The following is a 20,705-nucleotide window of genomic DNA, read 5'->3' as shown; positions in this document are numbered from 1 at the left end:
CAAATGCTTGCGGGAGGATGCCAGTTTGTGAGGAGAGATGAGTGTCCGCTTCTCCCGGCCTCTTTTGGGATTCCACGTGATGGAGAAGCCTGAGGCTGTTGCTCCTGATATGGTGGCCCTGATTACAAATAATTTTTGAATGATATATTTTGCTTCCTAATATTTCCTATAATCTAACATATCACAAATATATTTTAGCTTATAATTGCCCCAGGAGTGGAAGAGACTGCATTGATAATTCGACAAATTGCTGACCACAATTTAATGACCTCGAAGAGAGAGCCTCGTGAATGGTTGGATAAATCCTGGCTTGACATTTCACCATCTGAGGTTTATTTCTTAATGTACAAATTAGATATTTGCAAAGCAAATATAATTACACATATTTATATTCTCTTTCTGGTGCATTTTCTTATTCAATCATGCTTGCATGGACATATATAACAATAACCATAATGTACAATATTTATTTAGACAATTTTCCAGAATCATGAGTATTTTTCAATTTCATAGAACTCTTATTTTTTTATTTTTTTACTTTTTTCTTTTTACAGCTGCACCTGCAACATATGGAAGTTCCTGAGGCTAGAGGTCAAATCGGAGCTGCAGCTGCTGGCTGACGCCACAGATACAGCAACACCAGATCCAAACTGTGTCTGCAACTTACACCTCAGCTCATAGCATCCCTGGATCCTCAACCCACTGAGTGAGGCCAGAGGTCAAACCCACATCCTCATGGATACTAGTCAGATTCTTAACCTGCAGAGCCACAAGGGGAACTCCTCATAGAACTATTTTAATGGGATGTTTTTATAATGCACTTTCAGATCTAACTTATCATAGGGTGATCTAATGGCTTCAATGTCTAATATTTTTAAAAACATTTTTCTCATTCCTAAATTTAAACATTTAAGAATAGTACATATAGTAAGAGAATAGCAAAATTCTATCATTCCATGATTTGTCAGTAATTCAATATGTAATTGAAAGTGAGAGTTATGAAATAGTTATAAGGTTAAATAGCTAATTTTTAGAAATTCTTTTTGTTTAAGCATAAATATTTGCAAGTTCTCATACCAACCTAGTGTTTCTGTTACCTTTATTTTTAAATATATTCAAATCCTGAAGACATGAAAAAATGATTAAGATCTTTATGGACTGACACAGAATGATCTTCAAGATTCATTGTGTGGTTTTTGTTTATTTGTTTTTTCTCCATGCCTGGGGCATGTGAAAGTTCTTGGGCCAGAGACTGAATCTATGCCACAGCAGCGACTTGACCCACTGCAGTGACACCATATTCTTAATCTGCTGTGTCACAAGGGAACTCCAAGATATATTGCTAAGCGAAACATGAAAGTTGCAGCACAGAGCATGCAGTACACTACCAATTGTGTAAAACAAGGGGAAATTAATATTCATACGCATTTGTTTGTAAATGAATAAAATATCTCTGGAAGGATACCAACAAATGATAACATTGATTTTTCTCCAGAAAGAACTGAGGTAATGGAATAGGAGTGGGACTTTTCACTGTATATCTTTTAGTGCCTTTTGAATTTTGAATCATATGACTATTTTAACTACTCAAAAAATAAAATCATAAAACAAATAAAATGTTCATATATAATAAATCACAGAAATTTTACACGCCTAAATAGTTCGTAGTACTATTAGCAAGTATGGGTATAATTAATTGTGACACATGTATGTATGCATACCTCCTTCCTATCAATGGCATGTACAATCCACTCACATGTCTGTGATTTGATAAAATCAAAGAGGGTGCAAAAAGCCAGTGTAACTCAGAAAAAAAAATTAATTTGGCAATTAAGATGGCTGCTACATTTCTAGACATTTATGAGACCTCTCCGAAAACATAGTTTTAGACTGTCAAGGTCAGTTCTGGTGATAGAAGTTCTTTCTGTATTCTTTATAATAAGCCTTTCCTGAAATTATGACATCTGTTAGCTATCATAAACATGGTTCATCTTAACCAAACTGTGATAGTGTACAGTCTCTATAAAGGGACAGCTAAAGAAATCTTAAGGTGTATAGCTAAGTTCTCTGAAAGGTTTCTCATTAAAAGAAATCTTTCATTAGATAAAACAATTGTCATTTGAAAGAAATGAACTGGAATGAATCTGTCTGGATGAGGGATTAGACTGAAAGAACTTTAAGATGCTTCCCAAATCTGGGTATATGAATCTTCACTGCCAAACAAGTTTCTTTCCCTCCTGGTCATATTTTTTTTCCCAGGCATCTCATATTGAGCAGTAGGTGCAACAAAAATTTTAATCTGCCGAAATGAGTAGAGAAAAAAGACCACTGGTTGATTATTCCTTAAATGCTTTTCTAGGAAGAAATGTACTTACTTGATTTTCCAAGTGTTAATCCATTGGTGGCTCAGCTCATGTTACATAAAGGACCTTCACTGCACTGGATATTATTAGCAACTCTTTATCAACTTCAGGAACTCTTACCTGAAGTTCCAGAAAAAGTGTTAAAGGTTAGTTATTTGAGATCCATATTTCCTTCATTTCCTTTCCATTTGAGTGTCTTATTTTCACCATAAGGGTTTTCAAAATGGAGGTATCCAAGTTTATTTTGGACTTCACAGAGCAAAGAAATAATTTACTTTAAATTTCACACAGAATTCTCATTGGCTGTCAATTACATTGTACACATTAAAGCTATCTTATATAGATAATTCAGTACAGATCATTTATCACACTTCAGATCATTTTGAAGTGTTATACCGTCCACAGATATTCAATGTGTTTACATTATCTCTTTCAAACATTCCTATATCCTTCATTATAGTAGCTAAAGAGAACTTTAGCCTTATTGGTAATTTTCTGTAGCTTTTACGAGGTAAATGGTATTCACATATAACGTGTAACTAAAAATTCTAGTTTTAAGTGATTAGAAAATACATGCAAATTACAGTAAGTTTTTCTTTTAATGGAGCCTAATTATGTATGTTTTTATTCCATGGATCAGTATAACACCTTTGAATGCACTACTTATTTATATTTTTCTTCTTTCCACTTAGATAAGCATCATTATTTATATTTACTTGACTGATGTTTATGTTGTATTTGTATTATATCAATTAATTTTATGAATTTTTTTTAGCATTTTTGTGGCATCACTTCCTTGTTCAAGATTAGTCCTTCCATAACAAAATCACCTCAAATGTCATCACCTCAGGAACTTGGGAATCAGACTAATACCTCTACTTCTCAGAGTTCAGCTTCTGGCTCTTCAGATTCTGTCATTCAAGAACATAGTGAATATTGCCAATATTCAGACTTAGGAGAGACAGTGCATGAAGACACAGACACCACTTCAAATTATAACTCTTTCCTTATGGAACTAAAAGAAAGGCCATGTGTTTTATCACCTGACACTTCTTACAATCAGACCAGCTACTGGAAAGAATCCAACTGTAACCCTAACATAGTGCAAAATAATTCTTTCCTGACTAATATAGAAGCAAGGAATGTGTCTGGTAATTCCTTTCTAAACCAGAATGATTCAGAAGCAGATGTCTTTTCTTTGGGTCTAACAGAAATGAATTGTGAAACTGTCGTATCACCAGTTGACACTCAGGAGAGAACCGCCCCTAATTTTATAAATTATGAGAAAAAAAGAGCACATGAAGCAAAAGGACCTATAAATAAAGAACTACCTGCCCCTTTGTTTTCATTAGAGGGTTCTCAATTTCCTCTTCATGAGAACCTTAAGAAAAATGTGTGGAAACAAAAGAATTACTCATTCAACTTACAGTATGACACAGAGCAGATGGCATGGGACGAATGGTCCTCTCAGAAAGATAATTTATTCACTAGTCAGCAAAGATGTCTATCGGATGAGTTCGAAGGCTTCATATGTGAAAGCTCAGATGCTGGGTCTAAGAAGGCTTTCTGGAGAGAATTACCGTCTGTCCCCAGCTTGGATTTATTTTGTACTTCTGATTCTAATGTAAATCAAACAGAATTCAACAGTCTTTACTTCTCCCAAAGAGCTGGAAAATGTTTAGGACAAAAAAGGCATTCTGAATCTTCATCTAACTCAGGAGACAAGAAATCATTAACAGGTAACACTATCCAAGAGTTGACAAAACTATCCTCTAATTTTAAAAGATAGAACCGTCACCAAACTTTAAAAAATTTTTTGTTTTAATTACTACACTTAAGAATTTTCAGGAGTTCCTTTGTTGTGCAGTGGGTTAAAGATCTGATGTCGTTGCTGCAGCCGCTTGGGTTGCTCCTGTGGCACAGGTTTGATCCCTGGCCTGGAAAATTCCACATGCTGAAGGTGCGGCCATTAAATAAATAAATAAATAAATAAATAGAATTTTCAATGACTTTGGGGTTAAAGAAATATCAAAATTCTAATTTTAGAACTTTAAGAAAATAAAAGCAAAGAAAATATGTCAAATTCTTATAGATAAAAATAAAAACAACAAATCTAAATCAAGCAGAAGACTAAAATTAGCAAATACTAAATAGAGAAATTAGTTGGAAAATTAGCCTCTGTCAGGCAGAGATATTTAATGAGCTAACATTTATTAAGAGCTTATTATATTCCCTTTATGTGGACTATTTAATTCTGAAAATCCTATTAAATAGATACTACTATTGGCTCTCTATTTTACAACTGATGTTTCTGAACATTTAATCATATCAGTTTTTTTAAGAGGATAATTTTATTTTCTCCTTTCAGGGAATTATACCTTTTATTCCTCTGTCATTTCTTATTGCATTGGCCTGAGCATCTAGAACAAAATGTTAAGTTCTAATGGCCATACGAAAGTGTCCTTACCATGTTGGGGTAGGGTGGGAGGAGAAAGAGAGGAGAATCTTATGCTTCAAAACTCCTTTTTTGCATAGGCTATTTTGTGAGGCCTGAAAGGGGCCCGGAAAATCTTATATTCTCTTTTTTATTAAAACAGGACCTCCCGGAGTTCCCGTCATGGCTCAGTGGTTAACGAATCCAACTAGGAACCATGAGGTTGTGGGTTCGATCCCTACCCTTGCTCAGTGGATTAAGGATCTGGTGTTGCCGTGAGCTGTGCTGTAGGTTGCAGACGCGGCTCGGATCCTGCGTTGCTGTGGCTCTAGCATAGGCCAGTGGCTACAGCTTCGATTCGACCCCTAGCCTGGGAACCTCCATATGCTGCGGGAGTGGCCCTAGAAAAGGCAAAAAGACAAACAAACAAACAACAACAACAACAAAAAAAAACAGGACCTCCCAAATTGTATAAGTCCCAGTACTCACAAAGCTTGGATTCAGCCCCATTTAACAGTCATAATTTGCTTTGTTCCTGATTTAAATGGGAAATATTCTATCCCTAGTTTTGTAAGAATTTTTGTGAGGAATAGATGCTGAATTTTATCTAAACAATTTTTGGTCCCTATTGGGGAAAATTATATACATCTCCATTGACATTGATGCCAATATTTACAGGCTTTAAAAAAAAAAGCATGTAAATTACTATATCTTTGAACATAGAGCATCTCATTGTAACAGGTAATCCATTTTCTCAATGAGAGGATCTCAGAAATTATTTTTTAATAAAATTTGACATTTAAGCCTTTAGAGATATAGATGGAATAGTCAATGTCTACCTATTTTTAATTCATTAATTTAGTCATAAATATATTTTAAAATCAGTAAATAATGTTGGTTTAGAAAAATGGCTTTTTTCCACTTTCCCATTATTTTCATGAAATAATTTCATTCAAAAAGCTCACAAGGAGTTCCCGTCGTGGCGCAGTGGTTAACGAATCTGACTAGGAACCATGAGGTTGCGGGTTCGGTCCCTGCCCTTGCTCAGTGGGTTAACGATCCGGCGTTGCCGTGAGCTGTGGTGTAGGTTGCAGACGCGGCTCGGATCCCTCGTTGCTATGGCTCTGGCGTAGGCCGGTGGCTACAGCTCCGATTAAACCCCTAGCCTGGGAACCTCCATATGCCGCGGGAGCGGCCCAAGAAATAGCAACAACAACAACAACAACAACAAAAAAAAAAGACAAAAGACAAAAAAAAAAAAAAAAGTTCACAAGAACTTTTGATGCTAGTTTCTTCATTATCACCGTGGCAATTTTTGACTTTTTGGTTTGTTTTGTCATTGTTTTAGGGTAACACCTATGGCATATGGAAGTTCCCAGGCTAGGGGTCAAATTGGAGCTGCAGCTGCTGGCCTACGCCACAGCCACAGCAACGCCAGATCTGAGCCACGTTTGTGACCTACACCACAGCTTACGACGCTGGATCCTTAAGCCACTGAGCGAGGCCAGGAATTGAACCGCATCCTCTTAGATACTAGTCATATTCTCAACCCACTGAGCCACAACAGGAACTCCCTGCATTGCCTTTTAAATTTGCTTAATGGCATCCATCTCTTGCAATTATGAGATTATACCACCAGGAATGATTACTAAAACCATTTAAAATATTTTAGCTTCCCCTTTTACTGATTTAATCAATCAACCTCTATAAGCATCCGTATCTAGACTATGTCAGACTGAAGTGTCATATATAATACAATCATAAAAGGTAAGTCTGTATATGGTCACCACCTGTCATATATCAGAGCTCAGGATAATTTCCACAACATTACAGATATGTATTAAGGAAGAGGCTTTTTTAAAAAACTTTTTTTGGCCACGCCTGCAACATAGGGAAGTTCTGTGGCCAGGGATCAAATCCGAGCCAGAGTGGCGACCTACATCACAGCTGCAGCAATGCTGGATCCTTCACCCAATGTGCTGGGCTGGGGGGTCAAACCGGTGCCACCATGGAGACAAGCTAGATCGTTAACCCACTGCGCCACAGTGGGAACTCCCAAGGAAGAGGCTTAATGAAGCTTAAAAGCAAGAGTCTTAAATCCAGAGAGATTTGTTTGTGCAAGGTATGAGAATACACATATGTGTATCTAATGCTAATCAGTATGTGTATCTAACGCTAATCAGTATCGCGCCATTAGGAACAGATGCATTTATACTAAGTGTAATTTTTAATAGTCATTATTTTATCTCATTTGGAAATTTTGACACTATATGCAGATAGATGATGAAGAGACAGATCCACTTGGACAGCTGGGGAAAAAATAGCAACATTTATTATTATCAACAATAAAATGGTTTTCCTTTTTGTCCTTTTAACAGATCTCATGTGTTCACAACTACCACAACTCAAAAAACGACGTCTAATATATGAAAAAGTCCCTGGTAGACTTGATGGACAAACTCGTCTGAGGTTTTTTTGAAAGAAAGAATAGTGCTGCATGCCACACTCCATTGCTTTTTATGATAAACTAGTAACAAAATGCTTAAGATTTGCACATATATCAAAGAAAATGCAGTACTTCCTAGATGTTCTCAGTGTTTCTGTATTAAATTTTCATAATATATATTCTGCCTTATAGTTTGTCTTCGTAAATAAAATATTCTAATTAGTATAATATTGTTTTACATATTATATCACAAGCCTTTATTTTTAAGAGAATTAGAAAACCTTACTGTATGTATATCAAAGTGTTATTTTGTTGTCTCCTGAAGGGCCTGCTGCCTCCGCCTTTCCTCCAGCAAGCCTCTTAAATGAGCCTCCATGTCAGTCAGACTCTTTGAGTCCACAAGTGAAGATCACAACACTCAACCTCCACTGCCAAGAAAGTTAAAACCGAGGGCAAAATGGAAGTTAGAGAACTTCCAATTTTTTTTTTCTTTTTAGGGCTGCATATGGAAATTTCCAGGCTAGAGGTCAAATTGGAGCTGTAGCTGCCAGCCTACGCTACAACCATAGCAATACCGGATGCAAGCCACGTCTGCGGACTCCACCACAGCTCATGGCTGGATCCTTAACCTACTGAGCGAAGCCAGGGATTGAATCCAAATCCTCATGGATAATAGTTGGATTCATTTCCACTGAGCCATGACAGGAACTCCAGGAACTTCCAATTTAAATGTTGTCTTCATAAACAAAAATTTCAAACAAATCACTAAGAGAAAATATTTGCAACCCACATGACAGAAAAGGGCTTACATTCCTAAAAGAATTATTACAGGGAGTTCCCGTCGTGGCGCAGTGGTTAACGAATCCGACTAGGAACCATGAGGTTGCGGGTTCAGTCCCTGCCCTTGCTCAGTGGGTTAACGATCCGGCGTTGCCGTGAGCTGTGGTGTAGGTTGCAGACATGGCTCGGATCCCGCATTGCTGTGGCTCTGGCATAGGCCAGTGGCTACGGCTCCGATTCAACCCCTGGCCTGGGAACCTCCATATACCGCAGGAGCGGCCCAAGACATAGCAAAAAGACCAAAAAAAAAAAAAAAGAATTATTACAAATTGACAACCTAATAGAAGAATGGGCAAAATATATGAATAGGTATTTCACAGAAGAAACAAAATTTGCCAATAAACATTTGAGACAATATGCAGCCTCATTATTTATTAGGCAAATGCAAATTAAAATAAGTTACTGTTTTTTCATCTATCAGATAAGCAAAAGTTTTGAGAATTCATCGTATCCGTTATCTGTATAGGGAAAAAGAGTGCTTTCCTGTATTGTGTGTACAATGTTTTGGGAGGATAGTTAAATACATTTTTAAATTATTTTAGGTTTCTAATTACTTTAGTATGTGTATTCCATTGGGTGTATATTAAAACAAAGATACAGTAATTTCATTTTAAAATATCAAGATTTCTAATAAAATGTTATTCAAAGTTACAATGAAACCTTTATATGTCAGCTCTAAAATGGAGGTACATGGAGTTTGGGCATTATTTTGGCAAAAAGATTCGAAGACCAGAGGCATCCTCTCTCTCTTCCCTGGCTTCTGAAATGATCACGCTGTTACTACCAAAACCGACCTCTACCTTCTTAGATCCAAGGACCTTGAGACATCACCTCACTTGACTCCTTGTCAACCTTTATACTGTTAATCATGTCCTCCTTCCTAAGACGGGCGTGACTTGACTTTACACCAACTCTCTTACTCTCCTCTTTGTACTATACTTTTATTTATAGGATGTTTGGTTTTGCTTTGGAATGTAGAGGGTGCAGACTTCCAAGAGAGACTATTTCTGGAAATCGTATTGGAATTTCTGTTGTATTTTCTTAAAGTTCCAGCAGAGTTGCTTCCCAGCTTGCAGATCTCCTTGATCCCATCTTTAATCAGACTGCAGAGGACAAGAGTCTCTTTACAGAACCTAGACTTGGGCAACCTTAGGCCAAGCTCTCAATCCCCACCCCCCTGCTTCCTCACCAAACGGAGTGAAAGCATCTGAGTCCTCCTGCCTGCATTTCTCAATGGTGCTCGGTGTTTAAGGACACATTCACTCTGCCTGGGCCTGGAGCAGCCTCTCGTGCTGCTGTCCATCCAAGGTATTATGGGGAGGCAAGTCTTGTGTTGGTAGCCTGGGAACAGTGCACAAGGTACATGAACTCAGTTCCAGCAGAGCACTCCCGGGGAGGAGGTTGGGTTGGTCCAGAGGAGAAGCCTGAAGGGTCTGGATAGGACCTTGTTAGGGGCCAAAAGTGTCAGTCCAGCCTCCAAGGTCCTCTCCCAAACACACCATCACATGAAATTATTTAGAAGAGCCTCAACTTCCCAGGTTGGCTCTTGCCATGGGAACTTCAGTTCTTTCTGAGACCATTTCCCCTTGATGATTTTCCATGTTCTGAGGGGGAGTTACTTGCCTTTAGATCCATGGCTGATGATAGCGAAGCTCACCTTTGAGGGCTTCTGAGCAGCCTTACCCCAGGTTTCTAGGCCCAGCCCAAACTTTGTAGGACTCACCAGAACATCAGCTGTCCCTTCCCAATGCGGATAGACATAAGACGCTCCTTCCCTGGAGTCACTGAGACTCAGAGTACAATTGGGGATCCACACCAGGGTGTCCCACCCCTTGCCTCGCACAGTAAGAGCCTGGTTATTCTCCCCAAATAATAAGCCTGTCCTAAAACAAAGAATCCAACAATTTTAATAAACGGAGTAGCCTGGGTTGGAGGGGGTGGGGGGTATAAACTGTAGCAATGCAAAATGAGGGCTGAAAAAATTCATTTTTCTTTTTGCCTTTTTATTTGGTTTGCTAAAATTTTTATGAGTTTTAAATTCAATACTTCAATCATATAGTTTAATTTGATCAAATATACCCAGCTTTTTGGTTTTGATTTTGGATTTCCTGCCTTGCTTAGGAAGACCTCTTTTATTTTTTAAATTTTTTGGTCTTTTGTCTTTTTAGGGCTGCACCGAGGCATATGGAGGTTCCCAGGCTAGGGGTTGAATCGTAGCTACAGCTGCCGGCCTACGCCACAGCCGTAGCAACGCAGGATCCGAGCCACATCTGTGGTCTACACCACAGCTCACGGCAATGCTGGATCCTTTTACCCACTGAGCGAGGCCAGGGAACAAACCCGAATCCTCATGGATGTTAGTCGGGTTCGTTAGCCACTGAGCCAAGGCAGGACTCCAGGAAGACCTCTTGTACCCTAAAGTTACAGAACTATTCTCCTAACTTTTCTTCTAAAGCTTTAATATTACCTTTCTTTAACCCATGTGTAATTTTTTTGACATCATATAATACAGGCCCAATTTTATCTCCTTCCAAATGGACAGCCAATAATGCCAGCACCATTTATTAAGTTATACTTTTCCACTGAATAGGAAAAAAAAAATGTCGAGTATATTTCTGAACTACTATGACCCATCTAATCATCTATTTGTCTATTCCTATACCACAATATTTTTTTATTTTGAATTTTCTTTTTGGTTTTAATTTTTTGTTTTTTAAAGTCATATTGTTTTGATTCAGCAGCTTCAAGTAGGTTTTACTATCTAGTAAGGCAAGTTTCACCCTCCCCATGTTTTATACACACACACAAGAATAGTTTTAAAAATTATTCTTGGATACTTGATTTTCCATATAAACTTTTAGATATTTTAAACAATTTCCCTTAAAAATAAGTAAGGAATTCTATTAAATTTATGTGTGAATTTTAGTAAGACTGCATTTTAATCAAATTATCCTATTTTCTGATATTTAGACCCTGTTTTATAAGCATCAGTAAAATCTTTTATGACTCTTGCGCTTTCGTATTCTTTTTTTTTTTAGGGCCACTCCTGCCGCATATGGAGGTTCCCAGGCTAGGGGTCCAATCGGAGCTGCAGCTGCTTGCCTATGCCACAGCCACAGCAATGCCAGATCCGAGCCGCATCTTCGACCTACACCATAGCTCATGGCAACACTGGATCCTTAACCCACTGAGGGAGGCCAGGGATAGAACCTGAGTCCTCATGGATACTAGTCAGGTTCGACAACGGGAACTCCCCAGAAATGCTTTTTATTTTTCTGTATAAACTTTGTATCCAGCCAGCTTCTCAAACTGTATTTCAAGTATTTCTTTTACTATACTCTGAGTTTTCAAGTGTACAATTATATAATCCATAAGTACAGATACCATTTCATTTTTTCATCTTACTGCATTAGCTAAGACTTCCAAAGCAATGCTGCATAACAGTAGTCGTAAAAAGTATCTTGTTCCTAATATGAAATTTTTTGTTGGTTTTGACTGTCTTTACCTTCTTCAACTTCTCTTATTTCACTAATCCACTTAGTTTTTATTCAGAAGAGCCACTGAATTTTATCAAATGACTTGTTGGCAGAGATTCTCTTCTTTAAAACCTTCATGTAATGAGTAACATTAACAGTTGTCCTTACACTGAACTAGCTTTGTCCACTTGCATCTTCTCTTGATATACTACTGAATCTAGTTTGCTTATATTTAAGACAATTATCTATCTTCATAAGTGAGATATATACAATTTTCTTATACTGTCTGACCAAATTTTAACCAAAGGGGAAAGTGAAATCAAGACTTTTCTGACACATAAAAAGCTCTATATAATTATGTATACACCTTAATGAGTTTGGAGACAAGTATGCACCTATGAAACCACTAACACAAGCTGTAAACTTACCCATCACCCTAAAAAGTTTCTACCTGCCTTATTAGTTTTTGTAATAACAATTAACATAAAATCTACCCTCTTGGCAAATTTTTAAGTATACAATACAGCATTAGTTTTGGGGTTTTTTTTGTTTTGTTTTTTGTCACTTCTTGGGCTGCTTCTATGCCATATGGAAGTTCCCAGGCTAGGGGTCGAATCGGAGCTATAGCTGCTGGCCTATGCCAGAGCCACAGCAACTCGGGATCTGAGCCACATCTGCAACCTACATCACAGCTCACGGCACCGCTGGATCCTTAACCCACTGAGCAAGGACAGGGATCGAACCCGAAGCCTCATGGTTCCTAGTCGGACTCGTTAACCACTGAGCCACGACAGGAATTCCCAAAACAGCATTGTTAAGTACAGGCACTGTGCTAAACAGCAGATCTCTAAGAATAACTCATTGGAGTTCCCGTCGTGGCACAGTGGTTAACGAATCCGACTAGGAACCATGAGGTTGCGGGTTCGATCCCTCGCCTTGCTCAGTGGGTTAACGATCCGGCGTTGCCGTGAGCTGTGGTGTAGATTGCAGACGTGGCTTGGATCCTGCATTGCTGTGGCTCTGGCGTAGGCCGGTGGCTACAGCTCCGATTCGACCCCTAGCCTGGGAACCTCCATATGCCGTGGGAGCAGCCCCAAAGAAATAGCAAAAAAAAAAACAAAAAAAAAACTCATCTTTCATAACTGAAAATTTATTTATTTTTTCTTTTTTGGCCACCTCACAGCATATGGAGTTCCCAGGCCAAATCAGATCTGAGTCACAGTTGTGACAGGTGCCATAGCTGCGGCAATGTCAGATCCTTTAAGTCACTGCATTGAGCCTGGGGTTGTATCTGTGTCCTGGTGCTGCAGAGACACTGCCGATCCTGTTCCACCCCAGCAGGAACTCTAGAAAATTTACTTTTCAAAGGAGACTTTTAAAAATGCTTATTGTTGTTCAGATGAAGAATGGAACATGTTTAGATGCTGATAGGAAGGATCCAATAGAGAAGTTGAAGATAAAGGAGAGAAAGGATAATTGGTAGTGTAACACTTCAGAGAAGGTGAAACAGATCCACAGAAAGAATAAGGTTAGAAAAGGGACATCTGGAGTTCCCATCGTGGCTCAGCGGTTAACAAATTTGACTAGCATCCATGAGGAAGCGGGTTCAATCCCTGACCTCGCTCAGTGGGTTAAGGATCCAGCATTGCCCTGAGCTGTGATGTAGGTTGAAGATACGGCTTAGATCTGGCATTGCTGTGGCTGTGGCAGAGGCTGGCGGCTATAGCTCCAATTCAGTCCACAGCCTGGGAACCTCCATATGCCATGGGTGTGGCCCTAAACAGACAAAAAAAAAAGAAAGAAAAGAAAGAAAAGGGACATCTGAATATCTGAATTTTGGTCAAATGGAAGGGTTTCAGATCATTTAATTTAGAAGTTTAACAGCCAGAGGTTAAAGGAGTTCCCATCTATATGGCTTCTGTTTTCTCTACTGTAATACTATCTATGTCCAAAAATATTCTAATTTATTTATGGATTTATACATAGTTATTTCAAAGAGCAAATGTTGCCAGTAATTGAAATATTTCTACATGTTATTCATGTATCTATTTTTCACAAAATTCTACAAGGGCTCATAAACAAAAATTTCACCTCCCACTTCCAGCAGTCAATCTCACAAGCAAATAAAATCTCTGAAGCCTTAAAAAAAAAAAATCAGACACAAATTATTGCTGTCATAGAAAACAATGAATTAAGGAGAAATTTTATTTCAAAGCTCTTCAAAGATTATTACAAACACAAATAAAGTATCCTTTTAAAAATGTCCCAAATTAAATCAAAAACACATCAAATACTTGTGACATTAAGAATTCTTTTAGGTGGTAAGATTTTCACGTTACTTTGTTTTTAATCATTTGCAATGTTCTGTAAACCACATTTAACACTGTTTTAAAAACATGAAATAATGTAGTATTTTTTTTTTTTTTTAAGTACAATCACCTCTATAAAGCAGAGGAACTTAAGAAGACAAATATCCAATCTGTTTCATTACAGGATGGGGCAATCTCATGCAAAACACAACACTCGTCTTTCCCGTCAGGGTGCTAAGAAGAAGTTCCCATGCTTAGTGTTAAAAATAAAATCATCTTCTCATTTAGAAAAACCAAGACATCATCTGATTAACAAAGCCTATTCTTCCCCCAGTTTTACAGTTGCTTGAGAAATTGTAAATTCATGAGAAAAGAACAAATTTTGTTTTGGTATAAAAATCTTAGGAATAACAAATTACAAATAGGCAATTTTTTAACAAACAAAACTGTTTTCCTTCCCCAAATGTAAACATCCAGTATATAAAACATACATAACACGCCAGGTATAGAAACACTAGTAATTCACTTAATGAAAGAGGTGTATTTTGGTTTATTTGGTGGTTAGGTTTTTGTTTGTCTTAAATATAATGCACTTCACCAAAAGAATGAGGCCATTATTATTTAAGATCTACTCCTTCACTCAGTTTCCTTGTTTGAGTAGAAACTCATCCATTTCTGTAGAATTCTGGCTAAGAGAAAGGTTTGCAATATCTAAAAGTCATTTGGCTAGAGCAGTGTTTTCTTGAGATTTGAAGGCAGTCATTCACCACTTTGTGCTTGAAAGCATTCCTCAGTGAACTTCTTCCCTACTGGAAAGAGAATGTAACAGGTTTTCACTTAGTAAGTTATACAAAAAATCAACTAGTCTTCATTTCATAGGTCCCTTTAGGGTTCTAAAAGCAGAAAGTAACAGGTTAATACCGAAAAAATCCAAACTATACCACTGAATGAGTAGCACTCATGAAAGCGCTCTGTAAAAAGAAAAATGTTTTGTCAGCATAAGGCTGTTATTTAAATATCATAATCGTGGACATTTTCCATTAAAAGGTTCACTATTACCTGATAGTACAATTATTTCCTTCTCCCTAATGTGAATGATTTCATGTATGTGAATGATTTCATGTATGTGAAAAAAGAACACCCCTTAGAACATATAATTTGAAATACATTAATACATTGGCCCCAAGATTCCAATCATCTATGCTCTGACCTCTTCTAAAAAAAAAGTGAAAAGTGTGAATGAGATCCCATAAAACGCATTAGAAGGAAAGAAATTCATTACAGGTCACCAAAGAGATGTTTTCATTTCAACAATAATTTTTTTTATTTTTATTTATTTATTTTGCTTTTTAGGGCCACACTTGAGGCATACGGAACTTCCCAGGCTAGGGGTTGAATCAGCTGCTGGCCTACACCACAGCAACAGCCACTCGGGATCTGAGCATCCTACACTACAGTTCATGGCAATGCTGGATCCTTAACCCAACGAATGAGGCCAGGGATCGAACTCGCATCCTCACGGATACTACTCGGGTTCATTTCTGCTGAGCAACACCGGGGACTCGCAACAGTACATTTTTAACCCTACTCACACTTTTCCCCAATGGCTACATTCCTTCCTCCATTAAAACACAGAAATATAACCTGAAAGCCTCCAGGAAAGAAATCACAGCTGGTGGTAGAAATAAGCCTCCTTCTCTGGGGAGTCCTTAGGCCCAAGAGTAACAAGTCAGTTTTTGGCACCAAGCAGCAAATCACAACTCCAGGATGGTGTAAGGACAGAGAAGGTGGGATTAAGGTCAAGAAATTACTATTGGCCAACTCAGTTCAAAAGCTCAAGTACATAAAAATATTGCCATCTCGTGAATTAGTGCCAAAGAGGACTGAGACTCTCCTAATTAGACGTATTCCACAGGCAGGTGGATTAGTCACTGTTCAGGGAATGTTGTGCATTTTGCTGGGTTTTATTTTAATTCCCCCAAGAGTAGTAGATATTTAAAACTCAGTTGCCCAAATCCTTTGGGAAGCCCTGTGATAATGCCATAGCCAAAGAGTGCCTGGTGTATCATTACTCACCTGTCATCAGAGTAAAGCACAGGATCTGGGCTCCCGGAAGGGGTTGCTTCCAGTTGGAATACCTACCAGCAGGGCATCCTTGCAGGCATTTTGCATGCAGTATTGCTGAAGCTCTGCAGCTGCCTGAGAGACCTGAAACAAAGGCGCAAGGGCTTGACAGGCTGCTCACAGCCAGATCCATCCAGCAGCCACCTGAGACTCTGAAAAATGTTTGTACAACTGATAAAGGTCACACTTTCTATGACCCCCAAAAGTCTCTTTTTTGCTGAAGGTTCTAATAACTGAACTCTAAGGAGGAAAGGTTATAATTGCTATGAACTTTGTAGGGTATTTTTGGTTTAGTAGCTTATTCATCCAAGGAAAGATAAAGCTGTATTTCTGATCCATTTAGAATCCTAGTTTTGAGACTGAATTGGTAAAGAAATAGCTCAGCCTAGTGTGCCCCTTACAAATTTTTTACTTATAAAGCCTGCCATGTGAACAAACTGTTTTAGTGTTTATGAGGCTGGACAGAGCCTTATCTAGTCTGCTCAAAACAAGTGACAAGGTTCCTCCACCATGCTCTGGAGGCAGGATAGCTTATTGGTTAAAGGTGCATTCTCTGGGCAAGTTACTTAACTTCTCAGTACCTATTTTCTTATCTATGAAGTGTATTTGGTAATAGTGCCTTCCTCATTGAGTTGATGTAACAATTAAATGAGTTAATGCACATAAAGCACTAAGAATAGTGCTGACACATAGTAAGCAATCATTTGTGGCAGACTACAAAAAGTCACAATATTTTGCAGCTCCACCCACCAAGAAGTAGAGTCTTATCCACCTCTTGAATCTGGGCTGGCCCTGTGACTTGCTTGACCAGGACAATGTGGCAGAAATAACAGGCAAGTTCCAAGTCTAGGCCCCAAAAGCAACTACTTCTCTTGCTGTGGTTGGAACCCTAAGGCCACCATCAAATGAGCCCAAGCTTGCTGTGGAGGAGAACCAGCCAGCCTCACCCCAGCCACCTGCCTGCCAACCTCCAGACCTGTGACTGAAGCTATCCTAGATCATCCAGCCATCAGCCAACCCTCCGTCTGAATGCAGACACATGGAGAATCCAGCAAAGACTATATGGCTGAGCCCACCTTAAACTGTTAATCTAAGAACTGTGAGTTTATGAAGGTTGTTTGAAACCACTGAGTTTTAAAGAAGTGTATTAGGCAGCACTGACACATCAGCCCCCACTGGATGCATAGCTATACTTGGAGGCTTTCCTTGTTTTCCATTTTTCTTGCATAGAAAAAGTGTTTTGTATAAAATCTAACTCATATTGTACAAAAGCATTCCAACTGCTCAAGTATTACTACCAATTGGTATTAATTTTCCAAACTTCCAAATAACTCTAAAATCAATTCCTTAGGTATCAGTTATAATCTAGTTTCTAGAATGCTTTAGGAATTTTGATTTCATTAATGTAAGAACAGTTTACTTTATACCAGAAAGACACATAATATAATCTTACCAAACTAATGTTTAAGCTCACCGTGCCCTCAACGGAAGTTCTGACATTTTCATGTTAATTATAATTAGAAGTACTGATTTTATACATGTTCCTAATTCAAAAGAAATTTGGAAGCCCTTTGAAGTTGTATTCTCCCAATGAAGGTAGGATAATCCCCACCCAAATTATATGGCTTTGCTTGGTTTGGGCCCAGGATGACCCATGACCTCCTGAGAGACATCTCCAAAAAAAGAAGAGGTCCTTAGAAAGATACTGAGTATTCCAATCTCTGGAAGGGGCACCCTCCATCATATGCTAGGAAACTGGTATTTGCTTTATTTACCAGTTAGCAAGTCTGCTAAAGTCTGAGCGGGCTGAGAACATCTAACTGTCAATGAGCCCTGAAATGAGGCAGACCAGACCTCAGAATGCTGTCACATGGGTGCTGCCCTGAGAAAAGCCCTGCCAAGTACCCCCAAACCATCCTCCCATGAGGACACCCTGCAAATGAGCTTACTGTCTATGATTTTGAGCAATTCACTTGAATTCTCTGAGTCTCAGGTGCATCTCTCATAATTGTAATTATTATTATTATTATTATTATTATTATTATTTGTCTTTCTGTCTTTTCTAGGGCCACACCCGTGGCATATGGAGGTTCCCAGGCTAGAGGTGGAATCAGAGCTGTAGCCATCGGCCTACACCACAGCTCACGGCAACACCAGATCCTTAACCCAGTGAGCCAGGCATCAAACCCAGAACCTCATGGTTCCTAGTCAGACTCATTAACCACTGAGCCACAACGGGAACTCCACCTGTAATTATTTTTTAAATGTAGGTAAGAATATCTTCGCCAGCTGCTTCACATGGTAGCCAGGCAACCAGCTGGCAGTTTTTCTTTCCACCTTAGAACATGCCTTTCCAACAACCCTAGTTCAGTTCCCTGATCTCCTCTCCTCAACCAATCTTCTCCTCAAGGCCAAATAGTTCCATCACCTGTAACTGCTCCACATCTGAAAGTTTGCACTCCAACATCCTACGTTCCAGTCACAATCTCTTCTGCCCATCCAGGGTGCTGCTTCTTTTCTTCTCACTATACTTGCTCTTTGACCTCAGGAGGACACCTCCTCCTTTTTCTGTCCTGCCCATCACCAGGAAGCTGGCTCTGTGTCTTCTCCTTCTCCATCCAGCCTAAGTGCTGGCCAGACCCTCAAACTCCTTGCTCTCCACCTCATTTCTATCTTTCTGACATACTGCCCTTGCTAACCCTCTGCTTGATCAGCTACCACCCACCTTGAGCACTCAGATTCTTGGAGGGCAAATGCTGCTAGGGGGAGGGGAAAAAAAAAAAAAGCCAATCAATCTCCTTATCTGTGTCTTGACCCAGAACCCAGAATCACAGGGTGTCCAGGGATGTGCCTGCTGGCGGGGGGGGGGGGGGGGGGGGGGGGTGGGGGGGTGGGGGGGTGGGGTGGGGGTGGGGGGGGTGGTTCCTCTCCCATTCTCAACAGCACTCTCTCCCCCATCCTCCACCCTTGTGACTCCATTAGTTCCCTTTCTTCCCTCCTAGAAGAAAACTTGGCTTCCTATTTCACAAAGATAACTGTCATCATACCCTCCTTAAGCCCGTATCTGGAAACATCTATGTTTACACATATACTTCCTCCTTTCTTCCTGATTCAGAAGGTGCCCCTCCAATCCCAGGCCCCCCACAAACTCTGTCTCTACCTCCAGTTTTCCTTCTCCATTTGTTTCTCCCCCTTGACCTAAAAATAGTTTGTTCCTTCCTCTCAGCCTCAAAATACAGCTTTTCATTTTCTAAATCGAAAGTTTCCTCTTTAAAACGAGTTTTTTCAAAAAAAATCTGCTTACCCTGTTACAATCTAGATCCCACTTCTACTACTACATGTCCCTGAAACGTCTGCATTCCACAACTCTCTCTTTACCTTCTTTAATTGTTTCCACAACACATACTCTCCGAAATTATTTTATTTATTGGTTCATGTGTTTATCGTTTATCTTCCCCATTAGAATCACCATATTCTGAATACCTAGGATAGGGTGTGGTACAGAGAAAAGGCATTACTGAGGTTCACGGAATATCACAACGGTGTTCGTTCATTCACCACACACAGTCTACGAAAAAATGATCTATGCTTGTTGCTAACCACAATTACACAACAAATGCTTTTTCATCAACTGACTAAATAATGGACATGTTGACTAAGTCCCACATCTATGAAAACCCCATCTTCCTTCCCCACTTCGGTAACCTTGCTTTCTCTTGCTCCTGCTCTTCTCGAGACCACCTCTTTCGGTCGGTCCCTGGGTTCCACGATCTGGTCTCTTTCTACAGTTTTCACCCTTGTATGTTCTTTCGGTTTTGTTCTCTTGAGTTTCAGCCCAGGCTGCCAAACACCTCCTGGGCATCCCCTCAAAGTCCACGTATCCGAAACTAGATGCATCAGATGATCTCCTCTGTCTACCGTAGCGAATGGCAACGCCATCCATCCCACCAGGCCAGAAACCCGAGCAGCGCCCTCCTCCTCCCTCATCCTATCAACCCATCACCAAGGCCCGTCGGTGCAGTCGCCTCCGCAGCTCTGGACCCCATCCTCCCGCACCAGCCGAATCCCGGCCACTAGCGCGTCCCCCGCGATCCCGGTGTCCTCGCGTCGGCCCCGCACCCGAGTCACTGTGTCCACATCACTGAAACGAGACCGCCCCCGGGGCTCTCGGTCCCGGACAACCCTCGCGAGGACAGGCGCGTCTCCCCGGCGCCCCCAGGCCGGTCGACCCGCCTTGGGCCCCCCGCGTCCCCGCCTCTCACGGGCGCCTGGGTTCAAGCCGCCACCGCGCGGCCCCCGACCCAACGAGGCCGAACCGAAAGCAACGTCCTCTGGGCGGCTCACCCGTCCCGCCGCTGCTCCGCGGACCCTGCGGGCTCGCTCGCCAACGGGCGGGTCCCGCAGCCCCCGGCTCCGGCGCGGCCTCCTCTTCTCCGGCCCACAGATGCCGGGGCGGGGCGGGAGCGGGCGGTTTCCACGCCCCGAGGCCAGGCGCTGGCGAGGGCCTCACCTTGATCCTCTCCACGCTGGCCTCCAGCTTGAGCTGCTCCACCAGGCGCTGCAGGGCGCTCACGCTGGCCCCGGAAGACATGGCGGCGACCTGGACTGCGGGCGGGCGGCCGGGCGCCGGCAGATAACGAGGCCCAGAGGCTCGGCACCGCCCCGGGGCGGGGAAGCCGCTGCGCCCGGCCCCGCCCCGCCGCCGGAGCCCCG

The 20,705-nt window shown here is 40.6% G+C and overlaps 2 protein-coding genes and 1 long non-coding RNA gene across 5 annotated transcripts in view; 1 reads left to right on the top strand and 2 right to left on the bottom strand.

Annotated features, from left to right (window-relative positions):
* Positions 1-7,813, top strand: part of C1H9orf84 (chromosome 1 C9orf84 homolog) — an 89,171-nt gene extending 81,358 nt beyond the window's left edge. The window contains exons 23-26 of the mRNA XM_021085151.1: positions 199-330; positions 2,360-2,509; positions 3,139-4,102; positions 7,176-7,813. Coding sequence (XP_020940810.1) covers positions 199-330; positions 2,360-2,509; positions 3,139-4,102; positions 7,176-7,276 — 1,347 coding nt within the window. The 3' untranslated portion in view covers positions 7,277-7,813. The remainder of the gene's footprint in view (positions 1-198; positions 331-2,359; positions 2,510-3,138; positions 4,103-7,175) is intronic.
* Positions 13,728-20,697, bottom strand: GNG10 (G protein subunit gamma 10). Of its 3 annotated transcripts, none has more exons than XM_021067494.1 (3): positions 20,503-20,697; positions 15,945-16,076; positions 13,728-14,677 (listed from the first exon to the last, which is right to left on the bottom strand). In XM_021067494.1, exons 1-2 carry the CDS (start codon positions 20,581-20,583, stop codon positions 15,951-15,953), a joined length of 207 nt encoding a protein of 68 aa, XP_020923153.1. In that variant the 5' UTR covers positions 20,584-20,697; the 3' UTR covers positions 13,728-14,677; positions 15,945-15,950. The 3 variants fall into 3 exon arrangements, with proteins under 3 accessions (XP_020923153.1, XP_020923146.1, XP_020923161.1); XM_021067487.1 differs by having other exon boundaries at positions 20,337-20,658; XM_021067502.1 differs by having other exon boundaries at positions 13,728-14,674; positions 20,503-20,658.
* Positions 19,396-20,330, bottom strand: LOC106509234. Its single transcript, XR_002337288.1, has 2 exons — positions 20,049-20,330; positions 19,396-19,475 (listed from the first exon to the last, which is right to left on the bottom strand). It is a non-coding gene; the product is annotated as an uncharacterized LOC106509234 (long non-coding RNA).

This window comes from Sus scrofa, chromosome 1 (genome assembly GCF_000003025.6).
Source record: "Sus scrofa isolate TJ Tabasco breed Duroc chromosome 1, Sscrofa11.1, whole genome shotgun sequence".
NCBI classification, from domain to species: domain Eukaryota; kingdom Metazoa; phylum Chordata; class Mammalia; order Artiodactyla; family Suidae; genus Sus; species Sus scrofa.
The sequence above is the reverse complement of the archived record's forward strand: the minus strand, read 5'-3'. Positions and strand labels throughout refer to the sequence as shown.

Excerpts from the sequence above, each read along its gene's own strand:
- GNG10 (XM_021067487.1), bottom strand. The coding sequence starts at position 20,583 with ATGTCTTCCGGGGCCAGCGTGAGCGCCCTGCAGCGCCTGGTGGAGCAG. Across the intron at positions 16,077-20,336 it reads GCGGAGCAGCGGCGGGACGG|GTCTCTCAGGCAGCTGCAGA; the intron begins GTGAGCCGCCCA and ends CCTTTGTTTCAG. Across the intron at positions 14,678-15,944 it reads GTGCTTTACTCTGATGACAG|TAGGGAAGAAGTTCACTGAG; the intron begins GTGAGTAATGAT and ends TTCTCTTTCCAG.